The sequence below is a fragment of the Taeniopygia guttata genome, chromosome 1 (assembly GCF_048771995.1).
Source record: "Taeniopygia guttata chromosome 1, bTaeGut7.mat, whole genome shotgun sequence".
In the NCBI taxonomy this organism is placed as follows: domain Eukaryota; kingdom Metazoa; phylum Chordata; class Aves; order Passeriformes; family Estrildidae; genus Taeniopygia; species Taeniopygia guttata.
Window position 1 is genome coordinate 14,828,117 of NC_133024.1, and position 24,295 is coordinate 14,852,411.

The 24,295-nt window shown below is 45.4% G+C and overlaps 1 protein-coding gene across 5 annotated transcripts in view; it reads right to left on the minus strand.

Annotated features, from left to right (window-relative positions):
* The window catches only part of ILDR2 (immunoglobulin like domain containing receptor 2), a 40,570-nt gene extending 25,865 nt beyond the window's left edge, over positions 1–14,705 (minus strand). For 4 of the 5 annotated variants that reach the window (XM_030263501.4, XM_030263498.4, XM_072923782.1 and 1 more), the window contains exons 1-3: positions 14,523–14,705; positions 5,430–5,762; positions 4,187–4,306 (exon numbers count right to left, since the gene is read on the minus strand). In XM_030263501.4, the coding sequence (XP_030119361.4) occupies positions 4,187–4,306; positions 5,430–5,762; positions 14,523–14,568 (499 nt within the window). In that variant the 5' untranslated portion in view covers positions 14,569–14,705. Of the gene's footprint in view, positions 1–4,186; positions 4,307–5,429; positions 5,763–12,477; positions 12,943–14,522 lie in introns of those variants that run through there. The other variant, XM_030263510.4, reaches the window with a different exon arrangement.
* Positions 14,706–24,295: the final 9,590 nt, after the last annotated feature.

Genomic DNA, 24,295 nt, shown 5'->3' on the forward strand with positions numbered 1-24,295 from the left:
TGGCCTCTTCCAGAAACTCGACAGGTCCCGGTGAACGGAGCCACTGTTTTGTGAAGCATGTCTGAGCTATGGAAAATCTCAGAATGCAAACATCACCGAGCTTGCACAACCTATGCGTTCCAGGGTGCCCAGTTGTGCTAAACTGTATGTACAGGCACTGCTCTGTAGCTGTTCCAGCTTGGGAAGGGAGCTTCTATAGGTCCCTGCACTTAGTTAGTAAATTCTGGCTCTTGGGAAGCTTATTGGGTTGTATGCAAGGCATGCAATGAAGCTGGACTGCTTCCTGATGTGAGCTGTGACACGAAGCCAGGATGACACTGACACTGCACTATACTTCTGGTTTGAAGGTTACTCCAGGCATGCTGCACCCCTGCACTGGTACACGTGCAGTTCCCTTCAGAAAGGCTGCAATGAGTTATTTTACTGAAGCCCATTGACATTCTCATATAAAAAAGCAACACACAGGGGCTACAAATAACAATATGATTAATAGCACTGTCTGTGTTTCAAGAAACAGGACATTAGCTGCCAGCTACTATGACAGAAATGTAGACTTTCCTCAATTAGAGATTCAGTCTTTTAGATCCAATCACATTAAAAAGTTTAAAAAATAAAATGTTTGAAGTTTCAAAGGGATTCATTAGCACAGCTGTACTGTCAGCAAAGGTTCTCCTTTTCTAATAAAATACATGAGTGCAGGGAGTATCACTTGATTCCTGCTGTGGAATTGCTAAGCTCTGGAGTAGTCTGCAGCAGAAGCAGAGTTCATACAGTTTCCAGCACACTACATCCTGTTTGGAGACTCCAAATGCCATCAAAATGCACATATATCAGAGAATCACAGAATCTTTTAGGTTGAAAAAGACCTCTGAGCTCATTCAGCCTAACTTGTGGCCAAACACCACCAGACCATGGAAGAGAGTGCCACATCCAGTCTTTCCTTAAACACCTCAGAGACAATGACTTCAACACCTCCCTGGGCACCCCATTCCAATGTTTAACTAACCTTTCTGTGAAGAAATTCCTTCTGATGTCCAACCTGAACCCCTCCCAGCACAGCTTGAGGATGAGCCCCTACCTTGCTACAACCTCCTTTCAGACAGTTGCAAAGAATAATAAGGTCTCAAATATATTTTTAAAATATAATATATGTGTAATGTTATTTTTTATTTAAATTCTCTCCTTACTCTAGAGGAGGTTCACCACCATTCAATCTGCTGTGTTTCTGAGACAGAGGTTACCACTTCTCTTTCCTCACCTGCACTGATTCCCTTAGAGAAAGTTCAGGTCTCCCTGAATAAGCAAAAGAAACTGAATGGTCTTTTCAGCAAAGTACGTAATAAGCACATGCCTAACATCAGGTACGCTTTACAAATCCAATCAGCTTTGCTGAGCACAACTGGATATAAATATATGCTTGTATGCTTTTCTGAAATAAGCGTGGCATGAGGACAGCACATGTGATTCTCTGATGCTCTCCAGAGCTGACCAGCAGCTCTGTGTGTCAACATGACACATCCAGGTAACAAAACCCAACCTGCAATCCCATCATGACCTGGGCTCCCTGGCTATTTAAGAAGTCACTGAAGACCTCTCTGATCACTTTCCTAAGAAAAAAAGGAAATACTGTAATTTGCCCAGGTTTTATATTTTGCTTTAAGTCGTGATAAAGTGCCTTTTGATAATTTTTTCATGGTATGATTCACTGTATAAAAGCAGGACCCTGCACTTTTAGCTAAACAAACTTCCATTAATTTATTGATGCTATTAGTATGATATCTACCTTTTTTGCTTCTCAGTCGTTTCATGATTTCAACATGGTATTAAACTACCCTTTCATCCTGGCATTAATATGAAACTGCTAGAAGGGATATTTTCCTATTTCCTTTTCCATTCTGAATTTTCTGTCACCCCAAGGGTAACGTGAGTGGGTAGAACCTCTGCTCCATTCAAAATTCTAATTTATGCTGAAATCATGCAGCAACCCCAAAATAAGCAATGTAAATTGTATCTGAGAGACCACTGTCAGCAGGGAGCAAACAGCAATGTGCTCTGGGAATTGTAGCATCTCTCACTATCCCTCTGCTGCTCCAACCTCTGTAACAGCGAGACTGGGTTCCACCCAAAGAGCACCAGAACAGCAAACCTTTTACCACGTCGTCTAGGACTGTAAAATTGCTACAACCTATATCTGTGTTCAGTGCCTCCCTCCAAGCAATGGGAACAAAAATATCCCAGAATATGCAGAATATTAAGGAATGGTATTTTCATCACTGGCTGCTTCATCGTTTAGCCATCAATAGGGAGAATTAAAGGAAAACAAAGAAAAAATAACAGCAAAGGCAAAAGAAAAGAAAAAGGTGGGAAGGGGAAGAGAGGGAAGGAGGAAAACAGGTAGGTAACCCTGGAATTGCACCAAAAGCTGGAATGTTGCCTCTGCCCAAGAAAAGCAATATACAGGAGCTGCCTAACAGCATGAGGCAGAAGGAAGCCCACGACAAGTCTGCTTTCATGCTGCTGCCAAACTTGGCAGAGAGCTACATAAAGGGCAAGCTCAGGCCCAGAGGTAGAACAGAAAAGCAGATGTGGTCAAGGATGATGCAGCCTAAGCTACGTGCCCCCCAACATAACCACAATGAACTGGGGGCAGAGACATCAAGCCAGCTCCAGAGGAGGGGATGTCTGTGTTTTCTTCCCACAGCCTTCTGTACACACTAAAAAACCAATTCTTCCTGTTACCATGGCAGTATTTCATCACTGGTGTCTGAGCACAGTTGTAGCTATACAAGAGGAAGACACCAAATCCTAGACAGGAAGGTGAAAAAGGGACAGAAATTCAGCAGCTCATCACTACAGAGACACAGGACCCCAGGAGAGGATTTTAACATCTGCTACTGCCACCTGGCAAAGATAGTCTCACCTGAACTCAGACAGGTTGATCCTGGGCATGTTACTAAGTGGCAGATGATACACAGACACACTGTGGATTTACACAGGCGTGTGACACTGTTTTCTGTAGTGACCAGACTGACCTTCCACTTTCTGACCTTCCACTCCAACTGTCCGTTGTTTGGCTGATATTAAAGGGGTAAGGAGAGGCAATGGCACTGTGACAGTCACTCATCCATTCAGTCTGGTTTACTTGGTGATGATAACTACAGCTCCAAATATAAACACCAATTAAACTCTGACCATTGGCAGGACATCAAGGGAACACTTGACAGATGTGTCCTATTGTATACCTCCACAGAACACCTACACACTATCAACCCAAGCTTTTTAATATTTCCATCACAGGATGCACAGATCTGTACACACAAGAGCCATGGTGAGGTCTTAAGGTAAATTGGGAAAAACTCAGCTTGGTCTCCTGGGACATCTAGGGTTGAAGTGCTACAGCTGTTTCCAGGTGTGTCAACAAAAGCCCCTGAAAGGCCCATTCCACTCTGCTTTCCTCCTCTAGCTGGAATGGCTGCTTTTCTGACCTTTACAGTGAGCTGCACCATGGAAGCCACCACTGAAAGTAAACCCTGCAAACAGTGAATAAACTGATCCTGCTCAGCACACTGCTCAAGGGAACTTAACAGAAACAGAGCCAAGCACACACACCACAGAGAGGGTAGGTCCTGTCAGTGGCAGCACCAGGTCAGACCTGATTAGGACGACTGTGAAACTGCACCTCTAACTGGACAAGTGTCATCAGGCACACAAAAAAAATCTCCCAAACTGACACATTCAACACAGTGCTTCTTGACAGCCTCACAGGTCAGAAGAGTGGGATGAGGACTGCAAAAATCACAGGATCTGATGTGTTCTGGGTGTCTGCTGTTAAAAGGCTCTGTCTCAAGTGCTCATTTTGCTGCAGATTTTTTGTTTTATCCCTTAAAAACAAGGGTTCTGCCTTTCCATAGCCCTGCACTCTCTGCAGTCATTTACGCCTGTGTAACGTGTGAGCAGTGTGGGTGTAAACATTACTATTCTGGTTTGGTAGCATTTGCCACCCACTTTGCCTAGGTGTGAATGACTGCACAAGGTGCAAGGCAATGGTGACAGTGCTGCAGGGACTGTTTTACATAGCTCTTACACCCATAGTAATACAGTGCACAGGGATGGAGAGACAGCAAGAGAGCAGGAGGAAAGATGCATCAGGTATCTGCCGAAAAAGCAGCCTGACAAGAGGCCTCACCAAGAACAAGCAGCTCCACTGATTCTTCATTCTTGCCCTCCACATCATCAGGTGTGATAATAAGGCAGTAATAGAGGCCACTGTCTCCCCACATCAACTTCCCGATTTGCAGGTCTGCATCTGGAAGGCAAAAAAGAAAAGTCAGGTTTTCCTCCAACACTTACAGGAAGAAAGAAGTGTTGAATGCTCTGGGTACATCTCTGTGTCCCAAATCCATTTAATTTCCTTTTTAAGAAGAAGGGTTAACCTTATCAAGAATATCACAGTATTCAGGAAAAAACAACCAGTCAGGACTTCTGGCTGTAGGTGGGAAAACAGATAATGCTGCAGAGGCAGCTTACCCTGCAAGTGCCAAGGGCAGAAGGGGTCATGAATGTATCTCTGTCCTTCCTGTCACCTAGGGCACAGGTCCCAACACATTCATGTGAGGGAAGAAGGGCTTAGACAGTGTGTCCTCTACAGTACCTCAGTCATTTGTGAAGAGATTATACAGAGGCAAAGGAAAACACTCCCTCTTATGAGACTGTTCACATGCTCTTCACACCAAGGAGTTTCCACTTCTGGCTAGGTGGTCCCCCTAGTCAATCAGACACCTTGGACTTTTGAGGGACAAGGTCTCTCACACAACCTTACAGACAAAAATGTTTAAGGACCTCGCCGTCCCTCATCTCCACCCAACCAGACTTAACCCCAGAAAAATCTCTTCCTTTCGCTCTGCCTTCACCTCACAGAAATCTCTTGCTTTCACTCTCACTTAAAGCTGTGTGGGTTTAAGTTCATGACAGAGTAAGCTGGTGAAGTCTGTGGCTGAACAAACATGAGGTGTAGGACAATCTTGATATTTCAGAACTAGGAAAACATCAGTGGCATTTACAAGGAAGAAACACCTATCCTGCAGAGACTGAATTTGTATCTCTTGCTGCCGCCCCTTTGCTAAGGAAAATCTATATACACAGCAATATGCAGAAGTCAGGGGAAAAAGCTTTCAGCTTTCACTCCATGGAGGGGGAAAAAAGGATACTATATTTGAAGACCTATGTGGAGTCAATTGAAGGGAAGTGCCAAAGGAAATTTTGGGTCTAGGACTGGTTAGCTGAATCCTAAATGTCTGACTTACAACAGCTCCCTTCCCACAGTCTTTTCTGAGGGAATCAAGTGAACAATTCCTGCTAGACTCCAATATCCCAAATTGCTGAGGGTCCATTCCAGCCCTCACCAGGTATCACTGGGGTAGGAGAGTTACCATGGACAATGCTGACGTCTCTTTCCTTATAGAAGTCTCCTATGGTGATGGCAGATCCCTGCTTGGAGGCCACGACACGGACTGTCCTCCTGCTGTCCACACAGTCCAGGTAGGGATCCCAGTCCAGGTTCCTCTTGCTCATTGTTTGCAAACCAGAAGTCACCATACCCAGAGCTTCTCCCATCCGGTCCTGGCAGTAGGATTTGTACCTCCACTGTACCACAGCTGGTTGGGTGGAAGAAGTAGAGAAATGGCAGCGAAGCAGAGCAGGCTGAAATAACATGGCCACCTTCTTCTTCTCCGGCACAGTGACCTGCAACCCTTCCACCTCAGCTAGAAGACAAAAACATGAGTATCAGATGCCTTGGCACTGCTTGAAGAGGGAGCTACTGCATTTTTATCACAGTATCTTTCTCCCCACATAGATAAAATTGTCCATCTGTTTCAGGTGCTAGGGTGCAACACTTCTCAATGTATGTAAGCACGGATATTGGCAGCAGAATTAAATTTGCTTTTTCATCGCTTACAGTCACAAAGAAAAACACAGCATGATGGGGCTGAAGGCTCAAATGTAGCATCCTTATGCTATAGAAGCCCTAACACAATGGTGTGATGATTCACAGCTTCTGGGGCAGGTTCAAACATAAGGAAGAGGTATTTTAGGGATGGCCATGCTCCACTTAAACAGCAGGTCAGCCAAGGGGCCAGATCCTGAGTTCATGAAAATCCCACTGCAGAATAAGCCACCTCACTCCCCATTTCAGTGGCATCACACCTCCTCTTTACAGCTCAGGCAACACACAGTGCCTGGACCAGCACATTCTGCACTGGTGCCCAGTTAGTGCTGCCTGCTCTGCCAAACTCCAGAGATGCAGGAAGGAGTGGATCCAAATCACAGAGCTCTTCCCAGGGCTGGCAAGTAGCACTGAGACAAATTGCACCATGTGGGAGGTGTGGAGAAAAAGGGGCCAAACTCTCAAGTTTTTCACATTCCCAGGGAAGAGAGGGATCTCAACATGTAATGTTTATCTAGCAGCTGACAGGAGAGCTGCAGCCTGGACCTGATGCAATAAGACCTGATGCATTAAGAAGATGCAGGGGACTGCTGTTACACCCTTGTGTAGCTGAGGAAAAGTCAGTGAGCAATGTCAGCCTTCTAGAGAGTGAGGCACTCCATCCACCCACAGGGATATGGCCAAAACTCCCCCACATGCCCTTTGTTGCTTCCCTCCTTGTGCTGCAGGCAGCAATGTCTGAGAGCACTCACATTAACACTGGAAAAAGGGAATCGGGTTCAGTATGGAAAATGTTGGTGCTACCACACACCTCACTCAGAGCAGGTGGAAAAGAGAATACACAGGGAAACAGGGAAAAAGAGGAAATACAAGGAAACATTCAAGACAGCAAAGCAGAAGAGAAAGCGAACACATCTGCAGAAGGGTCTGGTGGACTTGGGGAAGGTTAGTGAGGAATGAGAAGACTGAGGACAAAGAGATATCAAGAAGCAGTAGAAAAGAAGGGAAAATGCAAGAAAGAAGGGAAAAAAAGAGTAAGGATAAAATATCAGAGCAAATATAAGAAGCAGAATGATAAGCAGGATGACAATCAGGAAGCTTGCATTCAGTTGGAAGAAGCTGGAGAAGGTGTCTTAGCCCAGGTCAAAGTAAGTACAAAGGGCTGCAGCCAGGTTGCAGGAGATTTAGAAGTAATGTAGAGAAGAGAGAAAATGGAGTCAGCAAAAATAACCTACCCACTCCAGAAAGCAGAGATGAAAAGGAGATGAAAATTGGCAAAAGAAAGTGAAATGACAGGAGATATCTTTAGAATTGGGGGGGGGGGGGGGGGGGGGGTGGCAAGGCATAGACTAAAGCACTGGAGCTTGAAGCAGACAGAGCAATAAATGCATCAACTGTGTGTAACAACAGGCATGAAGAGACAAGGTCAGGCTGGAGACAGCTGCAGACCTGAAAAGCAAGAGTAAGCAGAGACTGCATGTTCAGGATTCAGAACCAAATGAAAGTGAAGAGTCTGATAAAACAGTGAATATTAAATTCAACAAGTTATCACTGTCTGCAGTGACACACTGTCTGCAGTGAACTGTAAAGCACAATGAAGGCTATAAATCCCAGCTGAAGAGGAAAACACAGCATGGATAGAACCAAGGGAAAAGCTTATTTCAGAGAGGCAAGGTGGTCACTGATACTAACAGTTACTGATCTAGGCAGGATTGGACCTTGGGGACTACTATGTGAAGGCTTGAGGAGCACAGGGGTGCTCTGGCATTTGCACAGAAATGCTATATTATGCATGTAATGAATGCAGGACACCACGCATATTGTCCTTGTGCCATGTGGAAGTGGCACAGGAGGTTATCAGTTTTGCCAGAAGTGCCTGGACCCAACTGCAGACACTGAAGTGTGGCTGTTCTCTCAGAGTACCATCAAGCACAGCTGAGGTCTCCCACAGGACAGGCAGGGAATGAGGCAGCTCCTGCATTTTCCCGAGACACAGGCAAAGAGATTATTCAGGAAGTGGCAGCTGGGACATTTCTGCCAGGATTCCTTTATCCAGGGACCAAGCATAGGGGCCATGTGGCACTAAGGGAACGCCACCACTTGCTTCTCAAGGTGAACCAAGTGGTGATGCCTAATCCTCTCCTCTCCAGAGATTCACACTTTCTGGGAACACCTGGAAAAACCAGTGGCTCCAGTCAGACCTGTGTCTGGCAGCTCCATGACCCCTCAGAGTCTGAGGCCAAATCCAGCCAGTGGCATGAGCTGATCAAGTGACTCATCACGTTACCTCAGTTTCAGGGATAAAACAGTGACACACTGAATATTTCAATCTTTCCCTTGTGAACCAAGTATGCTGCTTAGTTAACACAGTGCTCTCAGCTAACCATGCACCACAGCCCTCCTTCCCTGTTAATGAGATTAATGAGTTTGGCAAGCCAGGGACTGCTTTAATAAATGATTAGCTGAGCTTTAGAAAATTCTCATCTGACTAACTTTCCCGACCATACCCCCATGTGAATGTCTATATCAAGAAAAGCAGCTTTTGGGAAAATACAGGAATTCTTTTCTACCAAAAAGCATTTTGGAGATGTGCAGAAAATTATCTGGCATCTTTTATAGCCTATCTCAAGCTCTTTATTAACTTCTTAAGTATTATTTTCGGATTCCTTCCAGGAATAGCATTTAAGAGCAACACAGTGCCTCAAATTGGGAGACTGGAGCAGAGGAAACTTTAGATCTATTTAAGTCAAATTATATATAATTATATACGGCTGAATTGGGATATCATACACCTGTTATTTCCTCTGCCAAAAAAGAATTACTGGAACTGATTCATGTAGTATGTCACTGCTGTAAGAGTGTCCACCAAAAAGGCCACCAGAATGTCTGACTGCCTGAAGACAAGATGGAGGCTTGTCACGTCCAGGTATAGGAATTATAAGACTTCCTAAACTTCAAGAAGAGACTGCTGACCTCAAAATGTAGTGTAGCCAAGACAAGAAAAGCCTCAGATGTATCATAGGGCAGAACTCTGAGTTAATACAGTAGAGGGAAAAAAAAAAAAAAAGAGTGAAATATATGAAAATTATGAGAAGCTTAGTGACAGCACTGTGGTAACTCTTTGTCTAGTTTAATACAAATAGGACTAAAAAGAAACTGAATTGTGTTGTGCTATGTTTTGACTATTGCAGACAGAGCAAAATTAGCCTTAACTTCGAAGTCATGACGGAAATGCAATTCCTGCACTCTAGAGAAGGAACCTGTTCATTGTGAATTTCATAATGTTTCAAGTTTAACAAGAATAAAATCTAGCTCCTGGGAATCTCATGACTACATGACTGCTTTGCTTTCCTCCCTTTTTGCTCTCCTAAACCCAAAGAAAAAGGTTTGAAAATATTCATCAATTGCATTTATAACCACTGTTATCCTTTCTCTTAGAAAATAAAAAGAATCCATGGTTTTGTGTGTCTATATAAATATATATATACACACTCCCGGAGAAAGAGCTTAAAAATAATCACACTTCCGAAATATAATTGTATGGGGTTTGTCTGTTTCAACTGGCAATGTGCATTTGTCTCCTTGCTCTGATTCCTTTCCTGAACTATCCTCAGATTATGCATTCAAACTATGCAATCAACACTACACACAAGCTACCACTAATACATTTCACTGGTGATTAAAGAAAATTCCAGGAAGCGATTACAGAGGGGATATTTGTAAGGGCGGGTTTGAGCCTTCTGTGCCTGATCTTCCTAAGCGCCTTCCCTGAGCAAGAGAAGGCAATTGAGAGGTGATAACTGAGGCTTTTGGTTTGCCACTGACCTCCAGAGAAGCCTGTGCCTCCCTGAGATGAAACGAATCCCAGGAAGATTTAACTTCACTGCACACCTTCTAGGAATAGAATCACAGAATGGTTTGGGTTGGAGGGGACCTTAAATATCATGTAGTTAGAATAAAATCGATCTGAAGCACCAAACCCTGGAAGTAATGGCAAAGCCAAATACTGTTGCTCAGTAGAACATGTCTCAGGCTGCATCCTTCTGGAACACACAAGACTCGAGTCCAAGAGAAGGAAGGCAGCACACATTATTCTTCAGTTCACATGGGTCTCCCTATCTGTGCATGTATCTCATCTCTTTCTTAGCAATTATTTGGCTCATGCTACTCCTTGCCTGAGGTAGTACAGCTGATCCTACAAAACTACAAAAATTGCATCCTCCATTTTCATGTACCTTTATTGACAGGAGTGGCAGTGTGCACACAGGAGAATGGAAATGGAAATCACTGGGTCCTGAACCAGGAATCTCAGGAAAGCTACTCCTAGACTTTACCTCAGGGCTTTGGCAGAAAAGCATCTGTTCACTGGTAAGAGACAGTGCCCTTAGGGTAGCTCACACCACTTCCCAAATAAAATCAACTGTTGGGCAAAAGTATTATTGGTTTGGCACCTTGGATACTACGTATCATTTCAAAGTGCTCTCCCCTGCTGCTGAATACTGATACACCATTCACACCTTCTTATGTGGATCAAGCTTGAATCAGGAGGATCTGGGCTTTGAGACCAGAAAGTCAAAAATTATAAAGAGATGCGTAAACAGATGAATGGTGAGCCAGTGAGATCACTGAGATTGTATTGTACACGTTCTTGCCTACTCATGTTGGACTGCATCCAATCCATTCAATTTACCAGCAAAAGCCATCACCATCAGATTATGGCGAGTGCTTATGGGAAATTAATTGGATGCCTTGGTCTGGTTCCTACGAGACTTGTGTTCTTAGCAACGTGACCACTAATTGTCAACTTTTTTTGGAAGCAAGAAACCAATGCCTGAACAGCTGCAGCTGAGGTGAAAGCATGGTTCTGTTTTCAATAGCTCCATAGCAAAACCAAGAATTTCAGCTCTCCAGCTACTTAACCTGGAAAGGGGAAAACCCAAAGCAGCTGCAGAAGAACGTGGCCTTGTACAGCCAGCACTCACAGCACAAAACCACTCCATGTAGGACAGCCCAGGCTGTGCAAAATTACTACAGTAGGCATTTGACTATTCCTTGCTCTTACCCATTCTCTGTGGTGCTCTCCCCAGGCACCCCTTGCTCCTCACTTCATTCCCTTCATCATCTTCCCTGTGCTCATTACACTCCTTTCACACATTCACAAAAGTCACCCTGGATACTCTCAGGTGAATTATCTCAGCTCTGGCCACCAGATCAGACCCACCCTGTCTTACTGCTGTCTGAAACCTGTTACAGTTGTCAGATGCCTCCTGATCTAGACTTGGTTCAGCATCCCAGAAATCATTCCCAGAAATATCACTCATCAGAAGCCTGAGAACAAAGCAAAAGAAATGTGTAAAGAATTCCTCCAAGCCTTGTAACACCAAGCCATAACACCTGTCCTTGGGATGGCATTGGTATTTCCACTGCTGCCAGTCTCACTCAAGGTGACCTCACCCGAATAAAAAGTAAGAAAAACATAAGATTTCTTCCCAGTTACGCTACACTTGCTATGCTCTGTGAAGCCAAACAAGAGAAGTCAGATGAACACTTTAAATCAAGACAAGTAAAAGAGTCTAACCATTTCCCTGCCTCCTCAAGAAGTGTGGTCAGCTGGCCAGAAACAGCAAAGACACAACTGTGCTCCAGCATGCCCCCTGTGCCTGCCCTCCTGACCTGTGGCTGGGAAAGAACAGGTACAGCAACAGTGTGCAGGGACTGAGTGCTAAATTACTGGTGGGAAAGCACTTATCAGGAAGATCCCATTTTAACATGGACAGTCTTCTAAGTGTAATTTTTCCAAGCTTAGTCCAAGTTGTGAGGCAGGAAAAATTTGATCTGCTTGTTCTGTACTAAAACTGGAGTTCAGTCACCAGCACAGCACTATGCTCTTGTTTCAAATGCATTAGAAATTACAGCATTAATAAGAAAATGGTAAACACAAGGGGAGGATTCATTCCAGAATCAAGCTGCACTTGGTAATTTACAAGAACAGGGTTTACACGGGGACTTGGCAAATTGTATCTTCTTTTTATAGAATGAGAGCACAGTCCCACACATATCTTAACCCGTGTGACCTCACAGGAAGGAATAAAGAACGACCTGCTCTTCATCCATTTGCTGTTGTTATTAAAACACTCGCTTCAGGCACGTGGGAGAGCAGGACAGGAGGGGGAGAAGCCAAACCAAATCCATTGTACCTCACACAGGATTTTTTGAAATTGCTGTAAGAACTCACAATGCACAAAACCAAACAAAAGATAAATGCAAGAGCCAAAAATTAAAGACAAACAAAGGACAGAGAGGAATTGCTGCTGCGAGGAAAGGGACTGAAAGTGCTGATTAGAAATTTCTCAGCCGACTTTGAGGAGGGAGGAGGGGAGGGAAGGGAATGAGAGGCTTCTCTTTCGTGCTCCCTTTTGTCTCCCTGCTTCTTCCCCATCTTGCACTCTGTCCCCTGGCCCCTCCACCTCCCAACCCCCACTACTCTTCCCCAGAGTGGAGTGTACCACTCTGGCTGGATTAGGGCTCCTTACCTTAGTGCAGACCTTTCATTCCTTTGCACAGCCACTGGGGAGAGGAAAATCTTGAATCCATGTTTGCTAGCTAGCCCCCTCTTCCTTTTCTGTGCACACACACACACGCACACACCTTTGCTTATTTGCTTTCTGTCGGCTGTGAAAGAGGACATCAGCACCTGATTTATGGCTGGCAGCAGCGGCTGGAGGAGGCTGGAGGGGAGCAGGCGAGCACTGACTGCCTCCATCCCTCAGCACACAGCTATGGATAACCTGTTGCCTGCCGGAAGCCTGTGCCTGCCAGCTCTCCACAGCACCAGCAGCACGCAGTCCTGTCTCAAAATCACAGGGCTGGAGGAAACTGGAAGGTCTTCCCATTGCAGCCATACCTCTCTCTCTGCATTGACCCTGCATGCTCCAAACAGTGCTCGCTGCCAGGAATCATGAACTGCCCTCACTGGAAGGAGAAAAGTGTCAACAGCCCAATCTTCTAGCTCGATAAAAAAATCCTGATTAGCCTGACTTGTCCAGATAAAGAAGCTCTTTATAAAGAGGCAGGAATGTAATGTCATTACGTTACATTTACATTAGCTACACCCCGTACTGCTTTGCCGGTCCTTGGCTGCTATTTATCAGCACACTACTATGGCTAGTAGGAAAGGAGGGGCAGCTGTGGGTGCGCAGGCACTCCAGACCAACTCACTGAAGTGGGATACATTTGGAAGCAGCCAAATGGCAGGGAAGGAGGAAGGGAGAGAAGGGAAGAAGAATGAGCTGGAAGCTGCTGAAGCCCCAGATGAGGCCGTGAAACCCTGGAAGGGAGCAGTAGGCAGGCACCGGTGTTGAGGATGACTCAGAGTGAAAATGCAAGGAAAGGGGTGGGTGGGTGGTGGGAGAGAAGTGTTATGACTAAAAAGCCGAATTTACTGCTTGCGAATCCTAAATCTGAATAGGAAGAGGGAAGAGGCTGAGGTCTTTTTTGTAGGATACATAGGTGACAGTGGGAAAAATATGCCACTTAACCCAAGTGTGTCTGTTTCTTCTTTCAGCCTGTATCCAGCCTCCCTGGCTAAGTCATCCTACTGCAGCTTTTCCTATAGACTGCTGCTCCTGCCTGTGCTTGGCTGCTGCACCGGCTCACAGGAGGCAGATCTTGCTCCTGACCGGACGCGGCTTTCTCTTTCTCCCGGGTTCCCGGCTGCCCCGCCGCTCTCACCCTGCTGTAATCCCTTCCCTCTCCTTTCCTCGCTGCCCAGCTCTCAGACCCAGCTCCTTTTCACCTTGTCCCCCCCGCCCTCTCCCCATCACTGAGCCCCCTCTGCTCGCCTCTCCGGCTCCCCTCCCCCTGCCCTAGCGGGGGAATTGCCCGACCTTTTCGGGAGCCGGCGAGGTGAGGGGTGGGCAGCGAGCTGGGCTGGGGGGCAATCCCGTCCTGCGCTCACAAAGGCCTGGGCGCAACTGCACCGTCACGGGGAAGGCCCCCCTAGAATTCTGCCCTCTGGAAGCCGGGGCAGAGGCAGGGCAGCCCCCTCCTCTCACACCTCTGCTGAAACGGCATGTGCGGTCAGGACACCGGCTAAAGGAGAAGTTCCTGCAATTGTTCCCGGCACGGCACGGCACTGCACGGCCGGGAGGGGGGAGCCGGGGGTTCGTCGCCATCCCTCCCGCAGCGCGGCCAAGGACACTCCGACTCCCCCGGGCCGGCTGCCCCTTCCCCGAGACGAGCGCTCTCTTCCCCGCGGCGAGCGGGGCCCAAGCGCCGCCGGCACCACGCGGAGAGAAGAGAAGAGACGCGCCGGGGGCCGCTCGGACCTGCCCCGCGCCCCGGCCGGGCGGGAGACACCGGCTGCCCCCCGTTCCCAGCGCTATCCGCGAAAGTCTCCGCAAACTGCACCGCGGGACGCCCCCGAGCAGCTCCCGGCCCCACGCCGGCTCCCTCCGAAGCATCTCCCCAAAGCACCCCCAGTTTTCGCCCTCAGGAAAAGCCGCGGAGCCCGGCGGGCTGGGCACGGCGTGGGACGTCGGGGCCACCGGGCCACCCGTGCTCCCGCCCGCGGTCCTACCTGCGATCCACAGCAGGACGATCCATCCCAGGACGTGCCCATCCATCTTCCCAGTGGCCCAGGCGGCGCGGGGCGGCGGGAGAGGCGCGGGGGCGGCCCCGCTCGGGCAGCCGCCTCCCCGCAGAGCCGGCCGGGCTGGCGGAGCGGGCGCGCCGTGTGCCTCCGCTCCGCTCCGCTCCTCCCCCGGGCCGGCTCCCCGAGGCCGCCCCCGCCGCTGTCCGGGCTCGGGCGGGGGGCGGCGGCGGAGAGGGGAGGGGGACGCGGCTTCCCGAAACTGCTGCTCTTCCCGCCCTCCCTCCCTCCGGCAAAGGCGCGTTTCGGTTGCCTGTGCCGCTCCTCAGCCTACGGGCACCCCGCACGTCCCTCTGCAACTCCTTCAGCCCCCCGGCATCCCCGCTTCTTAGCGGGGTTCTTACAACTTCTCTAGTAAGCGCTTGAAAATGTCCCCGCCGATCATCTATCGTCCCCACATTAGCCAAATGTACACCTTGGGAAATGAGCGTAGACGGTTCCCGTTCTAAATTTCCCTCGGGTTTCCACTTCCAGCACGGGCACAGCAACTAATTATTGTAATTTTAGATAAAGGAGTATAATTTTAGATGGGGAGGTGTTCTGTCTCTTAACAATGGGTAGCCGAGTTGCGGGGTGTTAAGTTTTCGTGCTAACATGATACTGGAAGGGGATGGGGATTTTGTTTGGTTTTGGTTTTTGTGGGTTTTTTTTTTTTTTTGTGGTGTTTTTTTTTGTTTGTGTGTTTGTTTGGTTTTTTTTGTTTGGTTTGTTAGTTTTTTTTGGTGTGTGTGAGAAAAGGGTCACATACAGCCTTAAATGACATTTTAGAATATGGATGTTGCTTAGAAATTAAATGGTCCTGGCCGTAGCAAACCCACGTGGATACACATTAACTGTACTTAAAACTTTTAAAGTTTCTGTGAAAACATAATAAGCCAGTGGAATTATTCATGGGCCTAAATAGCTGGCTAAAATAGCATCATGCTTCCTTTTGTGGCTCAGCACCGGAGAGAGGCACTGAGTGCTAAATGGCACTCCCCATCCACAGCATCCAGCACAGCTTCCCTTTGAGTGTTACTCATCCTCAGACACTTTTCTTACGGGGTTTGGCTGGTGTTTGTAACCAAAGCTGGGATGCTGCAGGCATCAGTGATCCACATGAGAAATGGGACTAGTCTCCAACTTTGTCTCATCTGGAATCTGCCAAAAAACATAAACGATTCTGATTTTTCTAAAGCAAAGCACCTTGGTGTGTCCTGCTGCTAAAGGCAGGGTGCACAGGGACTCCTGCAGTAAATCTGCACAAGCTGTTGACATTCTAGCAGGTGTTCTCCAGTTGCTTGTAGATTCCTCATCATTTCGCCTTTCAGACTGAACTTCTCTATAGGCAAGATAAGCTTTTCTTTAAAAGTGCAAATAAAAAAAGATCAATAATTTCTGAAGGAAAAACCAAACCAGCATGTTTGCTGTGATAAAAGATGTGTTGAAACATCTTTGGTTGTTTTCAGACAGGTGTAGTCCCTCTGTTACTACAGCTAAAATGGAATTAAGCAAGGAGACAATCCTTAGGCACATGAGCGGTTTAAAGTGTTTTATTTGGAGCCATTCAATGTTATTTAAAAATATTTTTTCACATGGAAGTTTATTTTCATTCAGCATTGCTTTAAAAAAAATACACTCCCACCCCAATCAGTGTCCTGATGTTCCTCTGACCTGATACATTATGAATTTAACTGTTATGCAGTACTAGCTAAAAGTTACTATTACTGTTACACTAAATAATGTATACATGTGCAACAGTGCTGTTCTCCTTCAGCACAGTGATCTGACACCCCACAGCCTTTGTGCATTCTTGCAGGTGGAAGACAAAGTAGAAACTCTCATTAGGGGCACAAGCCCCCAGCATTGTGTGGTTCCAGAAAATTCAGATAGAACTGGTACTTTTCAGATGGTACTTTGCATCAGCACAGAGCCTGCCTCACCACTGTTACCTATCTATAGGATATTATCCATGAAAGTTTGTATGGGTAAGACTCGTAAAAGGTAAATACAAAGCTATTTTCCCCTTCTTCCCCTAACCATTTTTCCTGATAACCCTCAAAATTTCAAGTGAAATCCTGGTTCCTTGCCTTTTTGTAACTTAGCTGGCCAGGATTCTGAGCCAGAGTTTCCTGAGACAATGCTGATGCTGATATTATCTCATCTGTTTAACACTGGGAGCTGTACGATCCCTTATGCGTCACTGCTGTTAGCTACTACTGGGGTTTTTTGTTAGTTTTGTTTTTTTTTTCATCTACTCCAGCTTTTGCAAATAAATTTGGCATGCATCACTTTTGCTAAACTTTTGACTCACGACAAAGGAAGGAAAGATTTTCAATAGAAGGAAGCACCATTGTTTCGCATGTAACGTTGGATTTATATCTGCTTTGAAATTCTCATAAACTTACTGTAGGGTCCTTTCTCACTTAATGTTAGCTGTCATTTGTATATATCCACCGAAGATGGATGCCCAGGCCCTGAATAGATGTTCCAGATCTCTGTAGACCTTTGATCTCCTGATTGCAAAATCCGAGCTGGCTTAATAGTTAATGTTGGGATGTTGTCTTTCCTTTTAGGCCAAGACAGAAAGCAGCATGGCTGCAGTTAGCCCCACTTCACCTTCAAACGGCGGGGAAATTCCTATGCAATTAGCCAGATGGCTTCAAGGCACAGCCCAGCAGGGATTCTCTGTCCTTTAAAAACAACACACCGGACTTAAACCTTCATCTCCCTCAGCCACTTGACAACCTTGACGTCGGATGAGCAAATTCCCGGTGTTTGGCATGCGTAATTTAGTCCCAGGCAGAATCGGAGGAATACCACACTGCAACACTGTTTGATTTCACTGCTGATCCCGTGACTCCACCTGAGGGAGTTCTCTAAGCTGTGGGATCATGAACAAATTCAGCTGAACAATGGGGAAACAAACTAACTAATTTTTACTCATGCTGTAGCAGCTGCTGGCTCTTTTCTCTCCTTGCCAAGTAATTCATTCCTCCCTCCCTCGTCTCATCTTCCAGTACCAATCTTGTGGTCGTTTCCTCTGCTGGTACGCAGAGTCTGCTTTTTAAGTTACCACCACCACCACCAGGAACGATTTACACCAGCACCTCAGAATGACCCATCTCGGCAACATCCCTGAAAAACCACTCTGCTGCATGAAGATTTTCATGCCGTTCAGCCCTCTGGATTTCCCTTGTAGAAATTTCCATAGAAACAGTGATTTCCACAGCTTTTCTGGGATGCCATGCTAGACTCAGCCACTAGACTCTGCTCTCTTGGTTTAGGACTGAGATCAGCACGTTGCAGAACTTACTGGGTGACACACCATCCGTTCATAGCATTTAGTGAGCCTCTTCAGGTAGCTACTAAGTAAAACTTCCTCGTTTTCTGTATTACACCAGAATCTCCTATTAATCCTTGATAGCTTCACAGCAAGACATTGTTGAAATATATTCACTCTCTATGTTGTTTTTTTTCCAAGCTGCCTGGTTACATTTGATAGCACAATAATACAGAGCTTTTACGTCCCAATATCTGGAGTGAGCGATATGTATATATAAGCTGCTACTGTTTTTTAATAATGATGTTTGTACCAATAAATGTTTAGAATATTTAATGGATAAATTTGGCTTTCTCACTACAATGAACCTTCAGGTCTGTAATATAAATTCAGCATTAGGAAGAGCCCAAGAGAACAGCACCCTCCTATAGTATTTACTCCTCTGTATAAATTTCCTATCCTGCCCCTGACTCTTTTTTAGACACCAAAAATCACAGCATGCCTTTGCTACATTTACAGAGTGAACCTGAAATTTTCATTTAAAACACTAATGGCATGTCAGCAATAATATTTTGTGAAGTTATCATATAGGTAGGTAAGGGATCACAAGTGAATCATCCCAGCTCACCATCTTTTGTGTGTCCTTATAGGCAAAAATACACAACAGGACAAATTCTGCTTGCATATCTACAGATAACCTAGGAGGTAACAAGCTGTTAAATAAATAAGAATACCTTAGCTTATATAGGGTATTCTACAAGCATAGTCAGCAGTAAGCTCTGATTGGTTCATTTACAAAGGTCTTTGTTTTACTTCTCCTATGTGTGGTTACAGCGGTAGCTAAGCTCTCCAAGCCAAGTTTCTCATCTCTAAGTCATGTCTTCCAAGGACATTTCATCTTTGTTGAGCATATCTTCAAGGCTATGCCTGTCCTTATTATCTCATTCCCAGATCTTGTACAACTATGCAGTTTCTCAGGCCTTGAAACAGAGACTGGTTCCCAAGCTCTGTTTCCTAGGTCAGACAAAGCCTCATTCTGGGGTCTTAAACAGAGGGGTTTTGGAACAGGTATTCCACAGAATCATGGCCTTGTTCCAACAACCATTCTCCAACACAAACCAATGTGACAGAATGTATTTGCTGCAAACCAATGTTGATTGGCATTAATTACATTACTTTTCTTTAATTCATTGTTGAAGCAAATCCTGTATCAGTGATTCTATACTTTTGCCTGGGATCCCTGTCAGTCTAACAGGTCTGTAATTATGCAGGTCATCGTAATCAGGGCCACATCCAAAACAAGACTTTGGAAAAATTTTCGGTACCTGACATTTAGAACTGAAATCTAAAAGAAACCTCATTAGGCAGCAGATTGAGACTGAAAGCACACATGTACTGTCAAAGTTGCCTAAAGGCTTACAATTTGCCTTCTCTGAATACCCAGCTAGTCCTGAGCACAGAGATGTCTAACTAAACTCCCAAGGCAAGGCTTTCATACATTTGGGGTGTCATAGCCAGGTCCTTGTTTCCTACCTAAAAGACTGGTCTGATCTGATGTTAAGGATTTCCCAGACTTTTCCAGGATACTTGGAACAATGTGGTGATTTCACAGGAGCCCTGGCATGAAAGGTGTTTGAAACTGATGGCAGAGAGGGGATGCAGCTGTAGCACACTTGGGTAGCTGGTTGCCATGTACCAGGTTTAGTGGTCCTGGGATGTGCTGGTCAGCAGGGTTACAGCACTTGCCCAGCAGGTCCCCTGCATACTGCAATTCCATGACCTGGTTCACTGTAACCCCCAACACGAATGCTACAATTTCTGGAGAAAAGACAGAAGCATTATCAGCTCTCATTTGAATTTTCCCTGAGAAACCTGGGAGAAAGGTGCTGCTATCACCCATGAAGCCTGGTCCAGGACATTGTCACCTGATTCCTAGGTGTACTTAGTTATATCCTTGATCACATAGGTAAGATATAAGCTACCCTGCACTCTTGCAGTCGTGGCACTGTTCAAAAAGAAAGCCAAGATTCAGTAAGTCAAAAGGTCAAAAAAGAAAGCTGGCAGCTGTAGCTGACTGGTTAAATCATTCACCTGGGGAAGGGAGGCCTGCAGGCTCTCATCCCTGAGATGCTTATGCATTACATGTGAAACAATAATAATTACTGGTCAATATTTTGTATCATTCTCCAGAGAATTTGTATGTTATAAAATCTCCATTAGCAGGCTGAGAAAGAAATCAGCTGTGAGATTATGTGACAAAAGCTTGTCTCCAAAGCACACAATGGAGTGCAGAGGAACAATGGCACTTCAGTGGTTGGTAGCCCAACTAACACCCTGCCCTGGGAGTAGCCCTCCACCCCCCCACCCCCCTCAAAAGCTCATCAATGGCCCATTTTCACAACTCCAAAGAAGCACAAGGACACAATGGCAGATGGCAACCCTCAGATAGGAACTCAGAAATAAGGAAAACCATTCCAGGCTCTTCCTAGGGATGTCCCAGGAAATCCTCTGCCCCAGGGTGCAGACTGGAGCCTGTCAAGATGAGTCAACACCACAGCAACTTTAGGACTGAGGGGGACTGTATCCTACAGATTTAGGGTTCATTAGGGGGCAAGGGAAGAGCAGTTCAGGATTGCATAGGACTCCTCATGGGATGCTTAGGGAAAGACTCAAAAGGCAAAGAAAGGGAGAGATCTAGGTGATTTGGGAAGGAACAAGTAAGATAAATAGATGGAAAAGGGGATAGAAAGAGCCAGTTGTGTGTGGAGTTTTCTGGGTGATGTGCTTATCCATCATGCACATTGTGTTCCTGTGTTATTATTAAATCCCTTTATAACTTCTTTTCTGAGTGAGCAACTCTCTGTTTTGGGCATGTCCATGTGTATGGGGGTCTGGTGCCAGCCTCTAGTCATGCAGATAGGAGTAAGCCGATTGAAATGCCAGCACCTGGCGTGGGACTGCAGGTAGATAGTGCCCCTAAGTGTCCCTGGGGCCAGGAGCTGGAATGAGTGACTGTCCAACTGGGCCTGGACTGCAGGCACTGGCATGGCTGGGTGCCAGCATCTGGAGAACCCTGAGGGAGTGACCAGGATTACTGTCCCCTAGAGCAGACCAGCAGCCAGAAGCCCTCGTGTCAGTGGTGCCAGGAGGGAGTGAGCGTGACAGCTGTTAGTTACAATCCAGCTGGACTTCTTTGTGGGAAGGTGGTGTACCCTGGGAGCCAGGGTGGAGGAGAGAATGGCTCATCTCTAAAGGGAAAACCACAGGAGGAGCTGGGTTAGGCTGGGAATACATACTTGACCTCCCTTCACTTGGACCTGGGAGTGTGGAGTTGCAACGGCCTCGCCTCTCTTGGGCTGATGGATCTGGCCTGATTCCTCCAACATAAACACCAAATATTTCCCTTTGTGGGGGAGTGCTGTAGCCCCAGACCAACAGGTAAGTGGGGAACAGCAGATGTAGTCACTGCCATGCTTTGTAGAATAACTTTGCTCATTCTTTCTGACAAAAAATCTATGAGGAAAGATTATAGCCTTGAATCCTGAATGAATGAAAATACATTACTGGCTGAAAAGTTCCAGATAGTTTTTCTGTCCATATAGTACCAGGGTACATAGACCCTATTTTGAGATACTGGCAAACTCCATGCATTGATAAAAAGCACAGGCTGGCAGAGGAGTTCTCTGGACCATTTATACTGATTTTGTAAATTCTAGAGCTGCGTTTCCAAAGCCAGGTACAGAGGACTTAAAGTATTGGCATATCAATTAACTAAATTCAGTGCTTAAAAGAAATAATAAAAAAACCCCTCTAAGTACTATATAAATACTGGCACAACACTTGTTGTTATCTGCTGGAAGGGCTCCAGTGGTACAAATGTTATTTTCAAATCAGTGTAAATGGTCCAGAATAGTCCTTTGCCTGCTAAGTTAAACAGCAGAAATATGAAGATTGAAAACATGGGTTTCTTCAGAGGCACTGAGCTCTCCTCAGGGCCCTAGGGAAGAATACTGATGGTGTGATGCTCTGAAAATGATCTGTTTTTTTAATCTGACCCCCACTCCACAGAGGAAAATCCTTTCTCTCTCTACTGCTTATGAATTTTATTTTCCAACCACACCTCTAGCCCTAGGAGAGCTATCACTGGAGCCTTGTGTTTTTCAAACAGTTGATGCACACATTATCTGAATTTCTTTAAAAGGAAGGGCTGCTGAAGGGTGGGTCCCAAAGCTGCACATGAGAGAAAAGAATATAATGTGAAGAAAAATAAAACACAAGTGCACAGATGCACTCCTAGCAACAACTCTTACAGTAATATAACACCAAACACTTGCCTTTCTGCCTGAAAGAACTAGGCTCTGTGCAGATGTTTATATTTACAAGATACAAGTAATTTCTTGCAGTCTTTCCTCAGAGACTTAGCATTAATGCATCTGGAACTAGGCTGGAATAGAAATTATTTTCCACAGCAGTAAAAGTGACTTTAAAAATGCTTATCTTGAGGTTACATCATTATTTTCTACATTTTTAACAATGTGATTGACTCCTCCTGTATGCTTAAAAGCAAATTTCCTAAGTGGAACACAAACCTAACTGTTTCACAAGATTTGAGCTGGACAGAACTGCCTCCAGAATGAGCCAGCATTTTTTAACCCTCAGAGAAACCAGTCACCAGGGAGATGCAAGAGCAGTCTGGCCTGAGCTTACCTGACAGCAGTTGACAAACATAATTAGCTAGGTCAAAGGTTTAAGCCTGAACCTCCTTTGCAGATGAGCAGACTGATAAAAGATGAAAAAAAAGTGGCTTGATGGAGGAAAAGAGGCAGATTTTTCCAGTTATGTGGAAATGCGTAGATGTGTTTCATTGCTGTTTTTTCCCTTCTAAGTTTATAGTAAATTCAAGAAGATTCTGAGATGGAGAATTGCAAAGAATCTTCCATGTCAGCACTGCACCATTTATTTTCATGGAGACTGGATAACTCCACTGAAGATGGCTGCATGAGAAGCAGATGGATGCTGAAGGAGATTCCCCAAAAGACAGGGGAACAGCAAAGAATGTGGGAGACCTCACATGCCCTGGCCAAGAAAAAACAGGCCAGAAGTTAATCAGGGCCTATGCCAATATTGCCACTTCAGTAACCCTGTCTAATATCAAATGAGGGTCCTCAACAGGGTCCTCTGTTCCAGGCAACCAGATTTCTGCAAACTGATTCAAGTTAATTTTAAAGCCAATTGTGATTATTGCCCTACTAGCTTCCTAGCTTCTATTTTTTTTTTTTTTTTTTTTTTTTTTACTATGGCCAGTGAAGATCATTTGATTTTGGAGAAAGATCAATAGAAAGCTTAAGGCAGAAAGCAACTCTGTGCCACGTATCAAGATGATGCAAATCAGATTATTTCCAGCTTTTATTTCATCTGAACTGTGGTTCCCTATGCACTTTCAATGAAGAAAGTGTCAGTTATGTCAGCAAGATAGATGAAGAGAAAAAAACCCCAACAACCACAAAAAGCAACCCAAAACCACAAAAAGAGAGTCTGAACAGCAACCTCAGTTTTGTGTAACATGAGCTCCCAAATAATTTTTAATAAATGAGTTTGCCCTCCCAAGTGCACACATGCCCACTCACCTGCCATATATCTCAAAACTAAACCCAGGGCTCTCACCTGAAGTTGGCCTCCGCTTTTTCCCCTTTTCCTTCCTGACCCTGGTGCAAGTTTCTGCTCCCATGGGGTATTTATTATCTTTCAGCACCCAAAGAACATTAAAAAATTAATAATTTAAGAAAAGCAGCCATGCCACACTCTCATCAGGACCTGCTGTAAGGTTGTTGTCCACAAAATTCAGATTCACTTATGTGGTATGCAACAAGCAAATAATTACACACTTGAGAGAAACATTGATTATTTACTTATTTTAGAGTTGCACAAGCCTGGGTGCTTGGTGGTATTTCACAAATCAAGCATAACCCACTGGGCTTTCAATGCCTGTACTTACACACAAAAAACGTTGTGCTAGTAACCTCCAAAGTATGATTTGTAATAATTACCACACAGTTACATAGTCCCATCTGACCCCCATGCATGCTCAGGGGAAGGATCTTCACCTAGACAGGGATCTTTCTGACCTGGGGTGCGATTCTTGGTGTTGCAATGGAGGTAGTTCACCTCTATCCAGGTATGTTTAAGAGGCATCTGGATCTGACACTGGATGAGGTGGTTTTGTTGTTTAGGAGTTACGGTGATAGTGCTGAGTTAGACTGGTTCAACTTAAAGGTCTCTTCCAATCCTGATTTTAGGAATCTACAGGATGCATGGGCTTTAAACCTTTTGCCACGTTGGCAATATATACATCAACACCTTTATTTACTTCATCCATAGAACTTGTTTGCTACAGAATGTCCTTGACTAAGTGGTGCTAACCACTTACTGGGTTCTACTG